Below are 20,893 nucleotides of genomic sequence, written 5' to 3'. Positions count from 1 at the left end.
CAATGCTATAAAATTGCATTGATTACTGTGTAAATGTGACTGGCAGGGAAGGGGTTAACACTAGGGGGCGCTCGAGGGGTTAATGTATGACCTAAGGAGGTGATTCTAACTGTGGGGGGAGGGGACTGACTGGGGGAGGTGACCGATCGCTGTCCCTATGTACAAGGGACACACCATCGGTCTCCTCTCCTCTCTGACTGGATGTGGATCTGTGTTTACATGCACAGATCCACGCTCCTGCTCTGTTACCCGGCAATCGCGGGTGCCCGGCGGACATCGCGGCCGCCGGGCACGCGCACCGGGTCCCGAGCGATGCAGCAGTCGAAGTAGAAGTCTTTTGAAGACGAAACGCGTCGGTTTCTATGATTATACCCTCACCATCACTTACTGCGCTATTTTATACCATCTCTTATCTTTTTTATAGTGTTTTACTATTTTTTGAGCCGAGTTTTTACTGCCCTTTTTTGTAACTTTTTGGAAAATATTTCCCAATAAAACGCTACAACGTTTTTCAAAAAAAGGTTTTACACTATGTGGAAGTTTTTTTCCTCTGTTTACTTATCCATGTGATGAGCCGCTGAGGAAACGAACGCCCGATGACCGGAGCAGAATCCTGTAGACTACCGATTCCGATTTGGCACACCATCTGATGAGACTTCGCATAAGATCACCACACGGATCATCGCACTATACCGTTTGACGGTACAAGCTCGCTTGACTCACCGCCAAGGGCCTGTGAGTCCACCTTGTCTGGTAAGGGCATTCCTATGTCTTTTTTCCTCTGTGTTGAGACCGTCTGAATGAGTGAAGAATCCTTCCAGATTTGAGGGTCCATTCATACAGCTCCTATACATTCCTCAGGAAGACTGCCTGTTTTCAGATTGTTGTGGGGTTAAATATGAGCACTCTACCCACTCAATGATGGTCTTTCAACATCCATACATACTGACCTTTTATGGACTTTTCACTTTTTGGTTTTGTTTTGAGGAACACTATTTTTGTTGAGCTATACACACAACACATTGTGATACTCTGTTCACCTCTATTATTGCTCTTTGTTTTGGGATATGTTACCCTATGTTTAATATTCACACTTAATGGATATATAGGTCCTAACACAGTACTCACTGTCATAATACAGTATTCATTATCTGTATGTGTTACCCTATGTTTAATATTCACGCTTAATGGATATATAGGTCCTAACACGGTATTCACTGCCATAATACAGTATTCATTATCTGTATGTGTTTGTGTACACTGAAATATTTATCACTGTTGGATATTTTTTCACATTTTATTTTTTTACTTGCCCTTTTGATATTCTGCAAAGAAATCATCACTAATATAATAAGACATATACCTCAGAATTTGACACCTCTCTAAATAGGAAGAGGTGATAATGTTTGAGATTTTATTGCTGCGTTATAAGCTTGCTACAGATAGATAGGAGCTTACTGAAATTTTGGCAAGTTCAACAAGTATTTTTGCTACTTATAGAACAAATATGACCACTACAGGTTCGAATCTTGGCCGGTTCCTGCTGAACCTGCCGAGATTCAAACCGTGTATGGACGGGCCAAGAGTTAATCTTTTATATCTGATACTAGGTGCATTTCAAATAATTGGAAGCAAATTAGAGGGAGAGTGTTAACCTTAAGAAATTCTGCCAGTTTGTGTGTTTTGAGTAAAAGTGTATGAACAAATCTTGTTTCTCAAAGAAACATTATCTAAATATGCGATATTGTTGATGATTCTGTGGTTTGCTATATTTTTGTACAATCAGCCTATGGCATTTTTATGAGTTGTTAACTGAAAACGTAGACAAAGATTACATTTCACAGTAAGTTTATACTACTTAAAAATGTATGTTAATAATAGTTTCCTCTTAAAGTATACCTGAAGTAGGTTGTACTCCAAGAAGAACCGAAAAAGTCTGTGGACAAATATTTGGAAACGTTATGAATGGCTTTTTTATTATAAAAAAAAAGTGAATTTTAGACATAAAGGAGGTGGTGATTAAAAGACAGTGTGGTCTGTGTTACTGATTTATGTAGAAATATTTCAAACCAGTTGATTTATGTACAGCAAATGATGTTGCACAAGACTTAAGCACCATTAAAGAGCAAGTAATGCTACTTTTGGACATTAATAAATGTCAAAAGCTATGCATTACTAAGCTTTATGAGCATATCAGAATAACTGAAGTGTTTGTATTGTACATGACTTAAAACCTGTATGATATCTTTTTTAGACCCATGTTGGTCATTTTTTTTATCAGTCCATTAAGCTCTTGCATTACTCTGGCCATACATTAACTCATTCGACTGTTTGCTTAGCTAATTTGCCAAAGTGGGTTCCATTTTTTCCTAGCTGAGTTAATGGTTCTTCTAAGGAGTGTGTTTGACATTTTTAGTCTGTAATAGGCTAAACCATTTTTGCATATTTACATATTTTGGCTGTTGCAAATATTAGTCAAGGAAAGGTTCCACAAATGAATTGCAATGAGCAATTAAGAGAGAGGTATATTCTACTGTGTTTGTAGACCTGAGCATATTACCTTGAAAGTTTGAGTGTCTGCTTGGTTCAAAAGTGATGTCAAAAGTGATGGAGATTCCCAGGTAATACCCGCCAATTTAGCAGTGTTTAATACACTGATTTTAAAATCTAATTATGCTATATAATTTCCTAAAATATATAGAAAAAGATTTATTAACCACTTGCTGACCGCCCTATAGCAGTTTTAGTGCTACAGGTCAGCAGTTGTGCGCTGGATCACGTGTATATATACATGATCTGGGTAGCGGACGCAAATGCGCGCTGCCGGCGGGTCATTCCCACTGTGATTATACAGAGTGGGAGCAAATCAGCAGGTACCGAGGACTGGATGTCCGCCAGTACCCACCAATCATTCAGTACAGAGGTAGAATGGCAGTCTGCATATGTAAACAAGGCAGATTGCCGTTCTGTCAGTAGGGAAGGCATGGATCCTTGTTCCTGCAAAGCAGGGACAAGGATCCATGTCTTCCCCTAGTAAAAGCATTTGCTAGAGACCCATCTATGAGCCGAGCAGAGACACGCCTTTGTCAGATAGAATGAACATGTTCCATAGCCTCCATGTTTTAGAGTGCTTTTCCTGCTTGTTCTGCGCCGTAAGGATCAAGTCCTCCAATTTATATCCTCTACCTTGCGCAACCAAGTGCCCATAGAGGGAGGTGCTTGCTTCTTCCAAAGTAGGGGGATGCACGATCTGGCAGCATTCAACAAATGTTGCACGATTGATTTTTGGAATTGTTTTGTTGGGATTGTGGTAACATGGAGTAAAAAGAAAGCAGGATCGTCAGGAATCCTATAGTCTGTGAATTTTTGGGTGATATTCCGGACAGTCGTCCAAAAATGTTTCAGCTTAGGGCAAGACCGAAATATATGGAGGAGCGTTCCCCTGTCCATCTGGCATCTCCAACATGTATCCGTGGTGTTCAGATAGTATTTCTGCAATAACTGAGGTGTATAGTACCACCTGGTCAAGATTTTAAAATTGGACTCCTGTATTTTTGTACAAATTGATAACTTTAATGAGAATTGAAGGATATTTTGTTGTTGGAGTACCGTAAAGGATCAGTTTAAGTCTACGTCCCATTTTTTGTAAAAAAGGCAATTGTGGTTGTTCAGAGGGGGAATTAAGCAAGGTATAGGTTTTAGACAAAATTAAGCTTTACCTCATTCACTAAGGTCTGGAGAAATTGAGTGCAACTGTACTTTTTAAAGTGCATAATCTATTTGCCTTTAGTAAATCAACCCCATTGTGTTCCCTCCATGCTGTACTTACATACTTACATAATTTTATACTTCTCTATGAACTCCTCTGTGAGCTCTGACCAGCTTTCTATATAGTAAAAGGGTAAATTACTGAGAGTGGTATAATTCATCTTCTCTAATTGTTCACTTTACTTTAAGGCCCCATGTACACTGCTGCTGCTAAACCGACGTTCAGAGGCAGTTGGACACAACTGCCCCTGAACTCATTCAATGTTTTCTTATGTGTACATGTTCGTTTACTGTAGTTTTTAGTCAGTTGCGTTTTATAGGCCTTTTTTGAAGGAAAAAAAATTAGTTCTGAAGCCGAAGTTTCCGACGTTTCAGACGCCAAACGCGTCTAAATGCGGTAACCCACATTTAGCCACATTACGTTTAACCCCTTCCCGCCGACCGTACGCAGATATGCGTACTCGGCTTTCCGCAGCTGCAGGCATTATCCCGGTACCGTTGTTTACAGTGGGCTATCGGCTACCCGTGTATAACAACCGATGCGGCTCGGTTGTTATACCGGAGGAGCGGGAGGGGACAACCCCCCTCCCGCCGCTGTTACCGGGCCTCCCGTGAGGCCCGGTGTCCAATCGGGTACCTTCGGCGGCTGGGGGCGGGCTGGAACGAAGCTGTGAGCGGCTTCGTTCCAGCCTTCTTGTTGTAAACGCGGAAGCGACGTCATGACGTCACTTCCCGTTTACTCGGCTGCCAATGGCGCCGAATTTAAAAACGTACATAGTATTCAGAATCGCCGTTTTCGGCGATCTGAATACTTTGAAGTGTAAAGGAGGGATGGGGGGTCTTTTAGACCCCCCATCCCTCCATAAAGAGTACCTGTCACCACCTATTACTGTCACAAGGGATGCTTACATTCCTTGTGACAGCAATAAAAGTAAAAAAAAAAAAATTTTTTTTAAAACACAATTTATAAAGTAAAAAAATAAATAAAATAAATAAAAAAAAAAAATTTTTTTTAAAGTGCCCCTGTCCCCGCGAGCTCGCGCAGCGAAGAAAACGCATACGGAAGTCGCGCCCGCATATGTAAACGGTGTTCAAACCACACATGTGAGGTATCGCCGCGATCGTCCGAGCGAGAGCAATAATTCTAGCCCTAGACCTCCTCTGTAACTCAAACCTGGTAACCGTAAAAAATTTTTAAAGCGTTGCCTATGGAAATTCATAGGTACCGTAGTTTGTCGCCATTCCACGAGTGCGTGCAATTATAAAGGGTGACATGTTTGGTATCTATTTATTCGGCGTAACATCATCTTTCACATTATACAAAAAAATTGGGGTAACTTTACTGTTTGGATTTTTTAAAATTCATGAAAGTGTCCCTTTTCCAAAAATTTGCGTTTAAAACACCGCTGCACAAATACCGTGTGATAAAAAATATTGCAACAATCGCCATTTTATTCTCTAGATTCTCTGCTAAAAAAATATATATAATGTTTGGGAACTCTAAGTAATTTTCTAGCAAAAAATACGGATTTTAACTTGTAAACACCAAATTTCAAAAATAGGCTTAGTCATGAAAGGGCGTTTTTTCTTTTTTGGCCATTTAAAAAAAAAATTTTTTTTTTTTGAAACGCTTCTATACGCAAACATAGCAAAACGCCAGTAAATGCGGCATGTAAACGTGGCAAAATGGACATTTTAAACGTGGGTTACTATCTGTCAAGTTAAATTGTTTAGAAGAGGTTGTAAAAAAGTCCCGTGTACATGAAGCCTGATGCCGCGTACACACAATCGCACATTCCGACAACAAAATTCATGTTTTTTTTCCGACGGATGTTGGCTCAAACTTGTCTTGCATACACACAGTCACAGAAATCTTGTTGGAAATTCCGAATGTCAAGAATGCGGTGACGTACAACACGTATGACGAGCCAAGAAAAATGAAGTTCAATAGCCAGTGCGGCTCTTCTGCTTGATTCTGAGCATGCGTGGAATTTTGTGCGTCGGAATTGTGTACACCCGATCGGAATTTCCGTCAACAGATTTTGTTGTCGGAAAATTGGAGATCCAGATCTCAAATTTTGTTTGTCGGAAATTCCGACGGAAAATGTCCGAATTTCAGACAACAAGCTCCCATTGAACATTTCCCGTCGGAAAATCCGACCGTGTGTACGCAGCATTAGAGTATGGACAAAACGACTTCTGATTTTTGAAACTGTAATGTCTGCAGGTGGCAACATGCCGCTGCCATGGTAAAATAGCCGCATATTTCAAAAAGCTTCCACAAACCAACAGGCTTGTGTCTGAGCCTGTTGTAATATAAAAATGTGGAACTCTTTTGATTGCGTGATGAAAGATTTGAGGTTCTTAACGTTGTGTGACTCATTAAACTTTTCCTAAGTGGCGCAATGGAAAACACTACTAAACAATGTTCACTTCTGGATTCAAGATAATCATACCAAAGTATAATTGACTTCACAATAATTTAAAAAGTGTTGGCAAATGCATGCATATTGACTCATCAGGTAAGATATACAGATGGCCTCTGATCAGTAAGAGAAAATATATTGTGTAAGACCATATGTTTTTTTAACTTAACCATAAAGTGTAATTGGGAAAATATATTCAGGACATTTTACTTCAGAATAATTGTATTTTTCCTCTTTAATCCAGCATGTCAGATGCCCACTTAGTGTTAAAACTGAAGAAAGTTCTGTAGAAAAGCTACCAAAAGCACACCTGATAGGTAGCTTTTTACAGATTTTTGTTACAGTTTTTATACATGAGCTTCTTGTCTCATTTTCTTTTTACGCATGAAAAGCTGAGAGATTTCAGTATGTAAAGAATGTTATGGGTACCTAGTTCCTTAAAGCGGAAGTAAACCCACCGGAAAAAAACAGTTTAATTCCTGGCATGTGCCAAGAATGTAACTGTCACATTGGTTGTGCTCTCAACCACACTGTCAAACTATTCAGTGGATGGTGTCATAACTGATCACATGTGCAGCATCATAGCAGTTGAAGATTAACCAATTGCGGACTGCCCACTGTACATATACTGTCTGGCAGTTCTGTGCCAGATCACGTACCTAGTATATGATCTGACACTTTTGGGTCTGGGGTACACATGCGTGCCATCGGCGGCTCGCTCCCACTGTGATCTCACACAGTGGGAGCCCAGCGATGGGTACCGCGGACTCAATGTCCGTCAGCACCCTCCAATTAGACAGTATACAGGCAGAATGGTAATCTGCCTGTAAACAAGGCAGATTGCCGTTCTGTCAGAAGGGAAGGTATTGATCCTGTGTTCCAGCAAAGCAGGAACATGGATCAATCCCTTTCCCTAGTCAAATCACCTCCCCCACAGTGAGTAAGCAAAGGCAAGGCACACAGTTAACCCTTTGATTGCCCCTGATGGTAACCCGTTCCCAACCAGTGTCATCAGTACAGTGACAGTGCATATTTTTAGCACTGATCACTGTATTAGTGTCACTGGTCCCCAAAAAGTGTCAGTTAGATGTCCGATTTGTGCGCTGCAATATCGCAGTCCCGATATAAGTCGCTAATCACCACCATTACTAATACAAAATAAAAAATAAATAAATAAAAATATCCTATAGTTTGTAGACTCTATAACTTTTGCGCACACCAATCCATATATGCGTATTGGGATTTTTTTTACTAAAAATATGTAGCAGAATACAGTACATATTGGCCTAAATTGATGAAGAAATTAGATTTTTTATTTTTTTTATTGGGTATGTTTTATAGCAGAAAGTAAAAAATATTGGGTTTTTTTGTTTATGAAGCAAAAAATAAAAACTGAAGAGGTCATCAAATACCACCAAAAGAAAGCTCCATTTGTGGGTAAGCGCGAATTGTCAGTTAAAGTAACACAGTACCATATTGCACAAAAATGGCCTGGTCATGAAGGGGGGGGGGGTAAATCTTCCAAAGGTTAAGTGGTTAAACAGAGGCCAAGATGGCAGCTTCCTTGTCTTAAAGCGATAGGCGATAGGAGGGTTTACTTCCACCTTAAATGTTTACAGCATGTCTGTGCTATATCTAATTACAACTTGAAGTGACAGTAAACTGTTTTTTTTTTTTTTACATCAATCATTCTAAAATATCAAGTATACAGATTTTTATAATTTATTTATTTTTTGTTTAAAAAGTCTTTTTTTTTTTTTTTTTTTTTTGTCCTGGGCACACTCCCTATCCTCCACTGATGCTCTTGATGCTCTTCACCGATGCTCTTCAAGCAAGCAGTGCCATTATTTCTGGTCACATGATCTGTTCTATGTGTACTACAGTTCCTATAGAGCTGAATATGTCTACGGGTAGATGTGTAGTTCATCTCAGGCGTGAGTAGATAGGGATGGCTATGTTCACATAGACATGGGGATATGGAGAACAAACATAGCCATTACAGAGAAGGAAGTCTAAGAATAGCAGTAAAAAGTTTGCATTTGAGAAATGAAATGAAGGAAGAGAGGGATAGAAGGTACATTCTGATTATCTTTAAACATTTTATTTTATAAATATAAAAATGTTACCAGCAACAGCAATTTCTCATCCCTTCATATGGAAAACTGGATCCATAAAATCTTTACCCCTTCATATTTCTCAAAACTACCGTTAAAAATGGTAAAGACTATAATTTGTATTTCTAAAATAATACAAACATTTTTTGGCACTTGGATAAATGAGGCCCAAAACATTGACAAAGAGTAACGTACAAATAAATGTTAATGATGGCATTTCTGTTGCCTTTCAGGGTTAAACAGTTGGTTCTACTATGTAACTATGCCAATGCCAGCCTCTACCTTCACCATTGCAGTTGGAAGGTGGACAGAAGTTAAGGAAAACACCTCTGAAGAAAGATTTGATTTATCTCATTTTACACCTTTGAATGCCAATGACAGGTTTGTAATGTTACTTATACAGTGTTATGCTAAGTCACTATGCATACTGTAGTACTAAATAATTATATAAAAATGCATGACTTTGGTTTCAGTTCTTTTTTTATACCTTGTTGGCAAAATTCTCCATGGAAAAAAATAACCTAATAATGAAATGTGCACATGCCAAGAAAAAGTTAGCATTTCTAAATCTTGTAAGTTGTTCTCGGTTTGTTACACAACACAAATGTATTTTATTCCTTAGGATTAGTAGGTGCCAAAAATGTTTCTTTTTGCCAAAAATACATTTTACAAACGCAAATCGGAAACAAGCAGTGAACAGGAAGCACAGTATAACTGTCTTGGTCTTACTTTGCTCTACTTCCAGGCAGTATTGTAGTGTGCCATGCCAGCTTGCTGCCCAAAATCACCATGTTGCTGGTAATTACATTTTCTGACATCAGGTTGTCTCCTGTTTAAATAGGCATTGGTGAATTCCTTGCACTGCTAACAGTTCTCTTGTCTGAGAAGGGTATGGAAGCAACATGGTCATGTAGACATATATGTCAACTCATGACACTCTGCTCATACAACCTTGGCTTCTTTAGCTTCTGCAATGTTCCCTGAATCCTGCACAGTAAAAGTATCAAAGCAGACTTGGCTTGTGGGTTCTCTGCTTCCAGGCACCCACGTGATCCTTGCAAGAGCCCCACTTTGGTCAGGTCAGCATGCTCCTATGATGCAATAACACTGCAGCCTCATACAGAAGCCTCTCCAGGAATCTGGCTATTCTGCAGCCAGCAACTAGGGATTCAATCAGGATTAAGGTGCATTAAATGGATTTACTGACTTTTAGTGCCATTTCAGTGTTTTCTACATAGGATTAGGAGCTCACTGACTGAATTTACTTGTCTAAACATGCAGTAATTTCTGTCTGTTACACAAAATATATAATCGTATTTTCTTTTGCAAAACTGATTTACACATTTCTGTACATATTCTCTAGTTTTTTTTTATTTCACTGCATATTGTAAACATATTTATATCTTAATTTAAAGGAACAAACAAAAGACATTTAAATAGCTTTGTCATAGCTGTCCATATCCTGTTACATAAGTACAGTGCATTTATAGCAGAGAAGGAGGTTATTTTACTTGTACACTACTTGGCTGTAGCACTGAGGTTGGGTTCACTTATTTGCGGCTGCAGTTTGCAGTGCAGTGCGTTTTGTTCATCGGTTCAGGTGCGATTCATTTGCAAATTTTTCCCTGAATTCGCACCTGAACCGGACCCAAAAACACACAGAACCCTTTTCAAAACCGCACTGCACATGTTTGAACCAGCTCCATTGAAAGCTGGTCACATTCACATGGTATGCGAATTGGATATGGTTAAAAATGCATCCAATTCGTGTATATGTGGACCCAGCCTTAAAGCAGGCCTTGCAGTAAAATTCAAGGTCTTCTTTTACTGCCAGGGCCCTCTCCCCTTTTACAAATCACCTAATATTATAGTTCCAAACTGTAATTAGCTTACCCTGTTTTCCGCATTGTTGGGTGTGACATGACCATCTTTCTAAGAAGATTCCTGGTGGAATGCAGAGCTGACAGAGTGGTGTGGGAAAACACCCGAGTCTATTGCATAAATGTCCTCTTACAAGATTTCGACTGTTCTGTATTCCCCAGGATCTAGCAGAAAGGAGCATGACATCATACTCGCCTAGATGGTGCAAACAGGATGAGGATGTCATGCCCAGCGATGTGGAAGACAGGGTTAGGTAAGTAAGCATCTAAAGCCTCATACACATGATGAGAAAACCGGGTGAAAAATTCCGCTTTCAGTGCGATCGGACTATATCTGATCTGATCATTAGTATACAGCTTTCGTCCAAAATTTTCTGAAGGGGCAAGCCGAAACGTTTTCTCCTATGACACCAGATCGTACAATTTTCGTTTAATTTGTACAATTTCTGTCCGAAAATACAATACAAATACATAACTTCACTTCCAATTTTTTTTCCTGGCGTACGAGAAGTTTCGTACTTTAGCAACCCATTTGCATTCGATATGGAGACTAGCATGCAAAAATAAGGGCGACCATTCATTCGATAATCTCATCCTGTGTATTAGGCTTTACTTTTGTATTCACAGGTACATTTGGAACACTGAACCATTAGTATTTTAAAAGGCTTTGTAACAGAGTACCTTTTTCTGTTTTAAAAAAAATCTGTTTGTTTTGCCATGTCCTTTCCAGACAGATTCTTAAATGGGAGGATATGTGTTCATTACAGTTTAACTTCTTTATGAGATCTATTTTTCTCTTCTACTTTACAAATTTTATTGAAAATATTATGAAATTCCAAGTTCATAGGTTTTTTTTCTATTGTATTTTACTTAAAACTTGTATGGTGATTTGACTATAAGATTGATTTGATTTGACCTGAGAGAGCAATCCTTTAGACAACATCCTAATCATCTTCAAAAAAATTTAGTTCATAAACATCCGTGAGTAATTAAGATTAACAAAATATGTTGCATTTATTTTCCAAAAAATGTTAATGCATGGGATGTTCTTATGCTGATTGTTGCATGATTTCATTATGAATAACTGGATTTATTGTTGAAAAGACAAAGTCTTTCTGAAACTTAAAAGTGTCTTGAGACACTAACGTCTTGTACATTTGTTTGTACACCACAGATGTCAAATGTTCACAGCTAAATACCCTGTATTATGCAAGAAACATATATCTATGGCAACCTAGGGTCTCATCATATACACTGGCTTGCCAGTATAGTTTGCAGTCATTTACTCAGAATATTAGATATTACAATTATTGTATAGTTTTCAGACTCTTGATAAAAGATTTACTGATAATACATATCCCATAGACATGTATCACATAGTCATTGTATCACTTACTGTACATCATTTTCTTCTCTCAGGTAGCCAGTGATGGATTATATCCATTTTGACAACCAAAAGTTTAAAACAATATTTCATCTGCAGTATCACCTTAGTGTTTATTTCATTTTTCATGACTAGTCTCCCTAGTCTCTTCTACTAGTCTGTACAAGTGATTTGACAGCTCTCAAGCCATGTGTTCATTTATACACTGTAAAAAGTGCCTTCAATGTTCCAGATCCTGGCCCTCCAAATTTAATACCATAATACCATAAAACACCTACAGAGCTCTACTGCTTTGCTGCTTTGATACAAGTATGCCCAGGGTGCTCCCCATTCCTGATGAGTTGCAGGGATGGTGATGCCATGCATTTTTTGGCAAGTCAGAGCACCTAGTTCTGTGAACATAGAATTTGTACATGTAACACACATATCAATTTTAGGTTCAAGGAACAGGGATGACTTAAAAAAATCCTCTGTAATTACTAAAATAGGAAGTCCTTGTCCCTGCATACTCCCAGGTACCTATTCCCTGCTGGGTAATAAGGAAATCAGGGGCTGTGTCCTTAATCTCAATCTGCAATTAAAAGAGTCCTGATGTTTCAGTAAAAAGGTTTGTCACCACCTTTCAGGTAGGGGAGAGGGGGGGCAGCTTGTGGGGAACACGCACATCATCTATATTGCATAGTGAAGACCCACAGGCCTTCATAAAACTCCTGTAATGTTACGTTGTAATATTACATACAACCACTGTGTGCACAATTATTAGGCAAGTGAGTATTTTGACTAAATTTAAATTTTTATGCATATGGTCCAACTCCAAGTTGTATATACATAAATGCTTATTGGATTGAGGCATATTAGGTTATGTGTATTTGTGTAATGATGGCGGGTGTTGCCTAAGGAGATCAAAACCCTATATCAAGGTGTGCATAATTATTAGGCAGGATCTTTTCCTCAGGCAAAGTGGGCCAAAAAGAGATTTAACTGACTGAAAAGTCAAAAATTTTAAAAAGTCTTTCAGAGAGATTCAACACTCTTGAAATTTCTAAAATATAGGGGGTAAATTACAGAACCATCAAATGTTTTGTTGCAATTAGTCAACAGGGTCGCAAGAAACGTGTTGAGAAACAAGACGCAAATTAACTGCTAAATATTTGAGATAATCAAACATGAAGCTACCAGAAACCCATTATCCACCAGTGTTGTCATATTCCAGAACTGCAACCTACCTGGAGTGCCCAGAAGTACCAGGTGTTCAGTGCTCAGTGACATGGCCAAGGTAAGGAAGGCTGAAACCTGACCACCACTGAACAAGACACATAAGTTGAAATGTCAAGACTGGGCCAAGAAATATCTGAAGACAGATTTTTCAAAGGTTTTATGGACTAATGAGATGAGAGTCACTCTTGACAGGCCAGGTGGAGGGGCCTGTAGCTGGATAAGTAACAAGCACAGAGCTCCACTTTACCTCAGATGCCAGCAAGGTGGAGGTGGGGTACTGGTATGGGCTGGTATTCTTAAAGGTGAGCTAGTTGGACCTTTTCGAGTTAAAGATAGACTCAAAATAAACTCAATCAATCCCAAATGTATTGCCAGTTTTTAGAAGACACTTTCTTCAAGCAGTGGTACAGGAAACAAGTCTGCATCTTTCAAGAAGGACAATTCAGGACACTGCTCCATCACATACATAAAAGTACTCCACTGTGTGGCTAGCCAGTAAAGGCCTTAAAGATGAAAGAATAATGACGTGGCCCCCTTTCTCACCTGATCTAAACCCTATTGATAACTCTTAGGCCCTTCCTAAATGAGAAATTTTATGGTGAAGGAAAACAGTACACCTCTCTGAACAGTGTCTGGGAGGCTGTGGTTGCTGCCACACAAAAAGTCAATCATCAACAGATCAAGAAACTGACAGACCCCGTGAATGGATAGCTTATGACTGTTATTGAAAAGAAGGGTGGCTATATTGGTCACTGTTTGGTTTGTTTTTTTTTTTTTTTTCTGAAATGTCAGAAATTTTTATTTGTAAATTTTGAGGAGTTTATTATTCTCACTTTAACAGATAAAAAAAAATAAGTGAGATGGCAAAAGTTTTGTTTTTCATTTAGTTGCATAATAATTCTGCACACTAATAGTTGCCCAATAATTGTGCACACATAGACATTCTCCTAAGAAAGCCAGAACCTCTCGTTTACTCTCTTAAATATTCAGGTTTGAGGTTTATTAACATTTTCGATTGACCGAGAGCACTGTAGTTGTTCAATAATGTAATGAATCCTCAAAAATACAACTTGCCTAATAATTGTACACACAGTGTACAATGCAAATTGAGAACTACTTAGAGGCATGACAAAAGTTAAAGGGGATATCTACTTTTTACCTATTTGTTTACTCTATCCTATCAACCTATTGGGATCAATAAAAGATATTATGTAGCATTTTTTTGGTGTTGCTCGCTGTAACTATAAAAGCCTGTAAAATGCCACCCATCTACACAAATTTTCACTACTGGTAAATTTTGCTTAGGTAAGGCCCATTTAGCAGCAAGTGGAAACAGGGGCAAGTAATTCTATTTGTGAAATAAAAACCAGAGGTCCATTACCTTTATTCAATGAACCCCACTTAAAATAAAATAAATTAGGGGCAGGTAAGTGAGTTTAGTCTACAGCTCTTTGTTTTGATAATAAAATGAAAGCTAGATAAGTAACAAAGGGAGGCCCAGCTGTCTTTGGCAAGATTACTACTCACTCATTAACTGTGAATGGTGCACCATGAAACTTGTCATTCCTGTCACAGTGTTTGAACACAGCTGGAGTGAGCTCATTTCACGATTTCGGTGGAAGAATAGATCTGTCAAGAAAAACTGGAGGCAGTAAGAATAAGGACATAAACATATATTATTTCCCAGGATTAAATAAAGATGTTTCAAAGATCAGCTTGTGAAGGGCAGCACAGCTGGATGCTTTAGGGCTGGTTAAGGCACTAGAAATGTCATTTCTGCCTATCTGCCTATTAATTTTTACATCTCATACTCCACATCCTTTATGTATACAGTGTGTGTGTGTGTGTGTGTGTGTATATATATATATATATATATGTATCTTCCAGAACAGGAAGTCGCAGGCCACATCAGAGGGCTCTGCGGGACACTGGTTGGGCACCCCTGCCTTAGAACCTATGTTAAGAGCTTCTGATTTGACCAGGCCCCTCTCCTCAATTTCTGTTCACCTTGTAACATACAGTATCTCACAAAAGTGAGTACACCCCTCACATTTTTGTAAATATTTTATTATATCTTTTCATGTGACAGCACTGAAAAATATGACACTTTGCTATAATGTAAAGTAGTGAGTGTACAGCTTGTTTAACAGTGTAACTTTGCTGTCCCCTCAAAATAACAACACACAGCTAGAGGTCGACCGATATGGGTTTTTCTCTGGCCGATGCCGATATTTAGAAATCGCAGTGGCCGATGGCCGATATGTGATGCCGATTTTTTGGGGCCGATATATTAGGCCAATTTTTTGTTTTTTTTTAAAATAAAGCTAAAAATAGCGCCTGTAAAATGCCTGTAAAACGGCTCCCCTGCAGTCTCAGTGTGATATCCCGAGTGCTTTCACACTGAGGCGATGCGCTGGCAGGATTTAAAAAAAAAAAAGTCCTGCAAGCAGCATCTTTGGAGCGGTGTATACCACCACTCCTGCCCATTGAAATGAATGCGCACCGCTGCCGAAGCGCCTGCAAAGCGTTTTGGCAGCGGCGCTTCAGGGGCGCAATTAACCCCTTCCTCGGCTGCTAGCTGGGTTATAAGCGCCCCGCTAGCAGCCAAATAGCACCGCTAAAATGACGGTAAAGCGCCACTAAAACTAGCAGCGTTTTACCATCAACGCATGCCCGCTCCAGTGTGTAAGCAACCTTAAGTGATACAGAAAATTTTTTACATTTAAACATTTATTAAACAAAACAAACCTCCAATCAGTTCACTTGTATGTAGAATTTAGATAAAAAAAAAAAAAAAAAAAAAACCTATATCTTAAATATTAAATACACAAAAACACTACGATTCGAATTCAGTCGCATCTGCGACACACTAATTCACGTCGACTGGTGTTAGCCATTGTTATTTCCTGTTCCACAGACAGGTTTGCTGACAGTCGCTATCACAACACACAGATTTGTGCCTCTGTGATAGCAATCGTTTCGGTCATTTAATTTCTAAAAAAAAAAAAAATTTTGCTCATTTTATTTCACCCTCATTTCATCCCATATTCCACATTTTGGTTCACTGTCAAGTCACAGTTACGACACACCGATTCGTGCCTCTGTCATGGCAATCATTTCAGTCATTTCATTTCATATACCCCACATGCTGATCCGAGTCCAGCCTCTTTAGCAGCACTCCGATTCGTGTCGGCTTAATTTCGCTCATTTCATTTTGCCCTCATTTCATCCCATATTCCACAGTTCGGTTACTGTCAACTCACAGTTACGGCCCCCTGATTTCTTGTCACCATCACTTCAATCATTCAGTGGTCTTATTTCGTATAGTGTCTGTCATGTTCTCCTTAGGTCCGACAGTCGCTTTGTGTCGGGTCATTCGTGCATTTTTGTTTCTTTTATCTATTTTATTTATTTGATGTTGGTCGCCTCAGCGACGCAACGGTTCACTTTTAAATTCAGATCACTGTATGATTTGTCACGTCATTGACAGACACCCTTTAGTACGGCTCACCCTACGGTCCAGTTCGAATCCAGTCGCAACAAGGCACATCGGCCCACATAGCTTCAGACCAACTGTTCTCAAAGCTGTTTTCCTTCAAATTCCATTCATGGTTTCAAATTCATTTGTTTAACCATCGTTCACCTCCCAATAAGGTTTTCCTTGCAGTAGCTATAAACGCATCTCAAAGTTGCACGGCCCGGCCACTCATTCACCTTCTAATGGCATAAAGCCACTCTCCGTTGTCCGTCTGTCATTTCTCCTCTAGGTCAGTCGAGTTCAGGTAGTTCCATCCTGCACCAGGTTGAACATTATTCCCCCGGGTTCCGGTCGATTGAGCTTTTGACCTCAAAAACCAGGACTTCGCAACTAGAGCACAAGTCAGCCAGAGCCATGTCACAGGCCGGCGGCGAAGACCTCACATCTGCCCCTCTGTCACCTCTCCGGTTTCAGAGAGCGGCAGTGTGCAGTCCCTCAGGGGATGGACCACCCCCAAGTTAACAGCGAAACTAAGGAAAGCTTACGAAGCTACAGCCAGGAAAGCCGAGCACTTCAGGCTCCTCTTCCCACCACCAGCGAAAAACAGGCCCAGCTACCAGCAGGCGTCTATTCAGTCCATGTCCTCTGCCATTTCTCAGCTTCACAAAAAATTTTGTTTGGTGTGCGACCTGCCTGCGCCTCATTCTTCCCACATCCCGAGTTTGAATTCCTTAATTCCTTCAGAGGAATTCTCCCTAAAATATGTTTCAGTCGACATGGCAATCCAGGCCATTATCAAATGGGCACAAGCGCCTGGCTTTCTAAAGCCGACATATCAGATGCATTTAAGCTTCTACCCATCCAACCGACCCTCCGGTGCTGGCACGGCATTAAATGGAAAGAGTCATATTACTTCACCACTAAACTGACCTTTTGGCTCTAAAAAACAGCCCATGGCTCTTTGACACCTTTGCACAGTCCCTCACTTGGATCCTGTCGCACCAAGCCCAGTGCCAGAAGGTCATTCATTGTTTGGATGACTTCCTGCTAATCGAACAGCCCAGTGTGCCCCCCGTAGACCTAGATAGGTTAAGAGTGCTGTTTTGGGTATCTCAATGTGCCCATAGCAGAACACAAAGTAGAAGGCCCTGCACACTATATCACCTTCCTCGGGGTCAAACTTGACACTCGCCCCATACAGGCCAGCCTGCCCCCCAAAAAAACGACGCGTATCAGGTCGGTTCTTCATGACTTTACCTGTGCACAGGGGTGTACTAAGAAATCGCTCCAATCCCTCTTAGGGATGCTCATCTTCGCAATGAGAATTATTCCCCAGGGACAATCTTACTTCGCACCTCTTGGTCTTACTCTCTGAAACACAGGACCCCGATCAAATCCTTAGACTAGACACAGCAGCAGTAGTGGATGTGGGATGAGTTCCTTACTAGTTGGAATGGCATATCCATGTTCATACTGTCAGTATCGCCTTTATCACCGCAGGTAGTAGCGTATGCCACAGCCTCCACAGGCTTCGCTGCCATTTTTGGCCATCAGTGGTTTGCACGACCATGGCCTCCAGAGATACTCCTGATTTACCGGGTTCAACTAGTCTTCCTCATTTCAAGCTATACCCGATCGTGGCAGCCGCTCAAGTCTGGGGCCATACCTGGACCGGACAAATGGTGCCCTTCGCCACCGACAACCAGGCTGCGGCCAATATCGTTAACAAGGGCAGGTCCAAGACGCTCCGTTTTATGTCCTTCCTACGCAGGCTGGTACAATTATTCCTGCAGCATCAGTTCAGTGTGCACTGCACATACTTTCCTGGCAAGTGCAGCGTCACAAGAGATGCACTGTCCCATTTTAACTTCATTTCATCTTTCAACAGAAACTCTGAGCCGACCCAACGTCATCTCTTATCCCACCTTGGTCTAAGCTGACAATGGGTCAAAGCAGTACCCTCACAGCGCGACCCAGCTCACTAATCAATCCTTATCCCACAATACACTCAAGGCCTACCACACAGCTTGCAACGCCTTCTTCAAGTTTCTGCCATTCTGCCCAGCGGCAACGTTAACAGACACTAAGCACATACTAGCTTTCATTTCATATTGCCACACTCAATTGGCTCTATCACACAACACCATCAGACTATTCTTAGCCGGCATCCAACACTTCCTGGCCTTACAGGATCTCCCAAAGTCATCCTCCTTCGCAACCCTTGCAATCCGAGTCATTTCCACGCAGCATACAGAAGCAGCAGCCCATAGCCAACTCCAAACGCTTGCCCATCACTAGTACCATTTTCAGAGACATGTCATCCATCCTCTCTCGTTCCCCATTTGGCTTTCTTCCCAGCTTGGTCATTCAAGCGGCCATCTACCTGGCCTGCTACAGTTTCTGCGGCCTAAGCGAGTTTACCAGTAATAGCCCTGCTGGCCAGGTACTGTGTAGATGTCACCTGGCTCTCTTCCAAGATGGCGCGTTCATGTGGTTCACATCCATCCAAGTTGAAGGGCTTTGACCATAAATATATATATATATATATATATATATATATATATATATATATATATATATATTACACCCCTCACATTTTTGTAAATATGTTCTTATATATTTTCATGTGACAACACTGAGGAAATGACACTTTGCTGCAATGTAAAGTAGTGAGTGTACAGCTTGTATAAGTGTAAATTTGCTGTCCCCTCAATATAACTCACACAGCCATTAATGTCTAAACCACTGGCAACAAATGTGAGTACAACCCTAAGTCAAAATGTCCAAATTGGGCCCATTAACCATTTTCCCTCCCCGGTGTCATTTGACTCGTTAGTGTTACAAGGTCTCAGGTGTGAATGGGAGCAGGTGTGTTAAATTTGGTGTTATCGCTCTCACTCTCTCATTCTGGCCACTGGAAGTTCAACATGGCAAAGAACTCTCTGAGGATCTGCAAAAAAGAATTGTTGCTCTACATAAAGATGGCCTAGGCTATAAGAAGATCGCCAAGACCCTGAAACTGAGCTGCAGCATGGTGGCCAAGACCATACAGCGGCTTAACAGGACAGGTTCCACTCAGAATAGGCCTCGCCATGGTCGGCCAAAGAAGCGTCATATCCAGAGGTTGTGTTTGGGAAATAGATGTATGAGTGCTGCCAGCATTGCTGAGAGGTTGAAGGGGTGGGGGGTCAGCCTGTCAGTGCCTAGACCATACGCCACACACTGAATCAAATTGAACTTCCAGTGGCCAGAATGAGAGAGTGAGAGCGATAACCCCCCAACTTAACACACCTGTTCCCCATTCACAACTGAGACCTTGTAACACTAATGAGTCACATGACACCGGGGAGGGAAAATGGCTAATTGGGCCCAATTCGGACATTTTGACTTAGGGGTGTACTCACTATTGTTGCCAGTGGTTTAGATGGCTGTGTGAGTTATTTTGAGGGGACAACAAATTTACACTGTTATACAAGCTGTGCACTCACTACTTTACATTATAGCAAAGTTTCATTTCTTCAGTGTTGTCACATGAAAAGATAACATAAAATATTTACAAAAATGTGAGGGTGTACTAACTTTTGTGAGATACTGTGTATATACTGTATATATATCTATATAGAGATCTCTCTCTGTCTATATATATAAATATTATACAGTATAGTATGCATTTTATACACCAGATTCACTGAAGCGAGGGGGAAATAAGTCACTCCTCAGTCTTATTCGGTTATGTTTGTATATTTGATCATGAGCTATTCAGCATTGTAAACCAGCATTTTTTATTTTTTTTTTAGTAAATAAGTGACAGTTGGTTCTGTATGTGAAAGGGATTCTCAATTTATTAGCTGAATATGTGCAGTTGAAACACTTACATACAAAATGTATTTTTTACTTGATTAAAAAAAGTAATATTAAATATTTTTTATATATATAAATATATATATAAAATTGTAATCTCTTTAAATGGGCAGGCAATAACATTTATTTAGTTTTGAATACTTATTTAATGTTTCCATGGGTCATAACGTAACATAGCTAATTTTCTGGCTGTTGTATTGATCCATTGGTGTCATTGAGTCTCTAACCTGGAATAAATAAAACAGATCAAGAAAATTCAGAAGTCCTTATATGTTCTGAGTTCTGTCCTAGAACATCCAGCAATCTATGACTTTTTCAAAAAGTCTTTAGAGGCCGCATCCTTGTTATCCTCTTGATAGTTTGACCAAATTTCTACTTTAAAGAAAATCTATCAAATCACATATGTGATGTAGGCTGTCCTGTATTATTTCTTGTCCATTAAGGAAATCAGCTTCTGTCTGGTTATATTGCCGCCTACAGGAGGATTGTAGATTGGCAAGCAAAAAATCTCAAGGCCATGATTTTTTTTGTAAGTTTCCTAGAAGGATGAATGCCTTTTCTTTAGGTCTGTTGAGAATGCTCAAATTGTTTTTTGCTATCTTTTTTGTTCAATTTTTACTTTGCTTCAATCAAGATTCCTCCAAACATTGCTGCATTAGATGGGCTGTAAATGGTAACTGTCCAGAGTGGCCTTCTTTAGCCTAGCTTTAGAGCACTGTACCTTGCCCCTGCTTGTCAGGACATTGTAAAGTTAGCCTGAAAGT

General features: G+C 40.1%; 1 protein-coding gene across 2 annotated transcripts in view; it reads left to right on the top strand.

Annotated features, from left to right (window-relative positions):
* The window catches only part of AOPEP (aminopeptidase O (putative)), a 615,981-nt gene that overhangs the window by 83,233 nt on the left and 511,855 nt on the right, over positions 1 to 20,893 (top strand). For both annotated transcript variants that reach the window (XM_073633214.1, XM_073633224.1), the window contains one exon: positions 8,542 to 8,689. In XM_073633214.1, coding sequence (XP_073489315.1) covers positions 8,542 to 8,689 — 148 coding nt within the window. The remainder of the gene's footprint in view (positions 1 to 8,541; positions 8,690 to 20,893) is intronic.

Source organism: Aquarana catesbeiana, linkage group LG01, assembly GCF_042186555.1.
Source record: "Aquarana catesbeiana isolate 2022-GZ linkage group LG01, ASM4218655v1, whole genome shotgun sequence".
NCBI lineage: Eukaryota > Metazoa > Chordata > Amphibia > Anura > Ranidae > Aquarana > Aquarana catesbeiana.
Note: the sequence above shows the minus strand (reverse complement) of the source record. Positions and strands in the feature narration are given on the sequence as shown.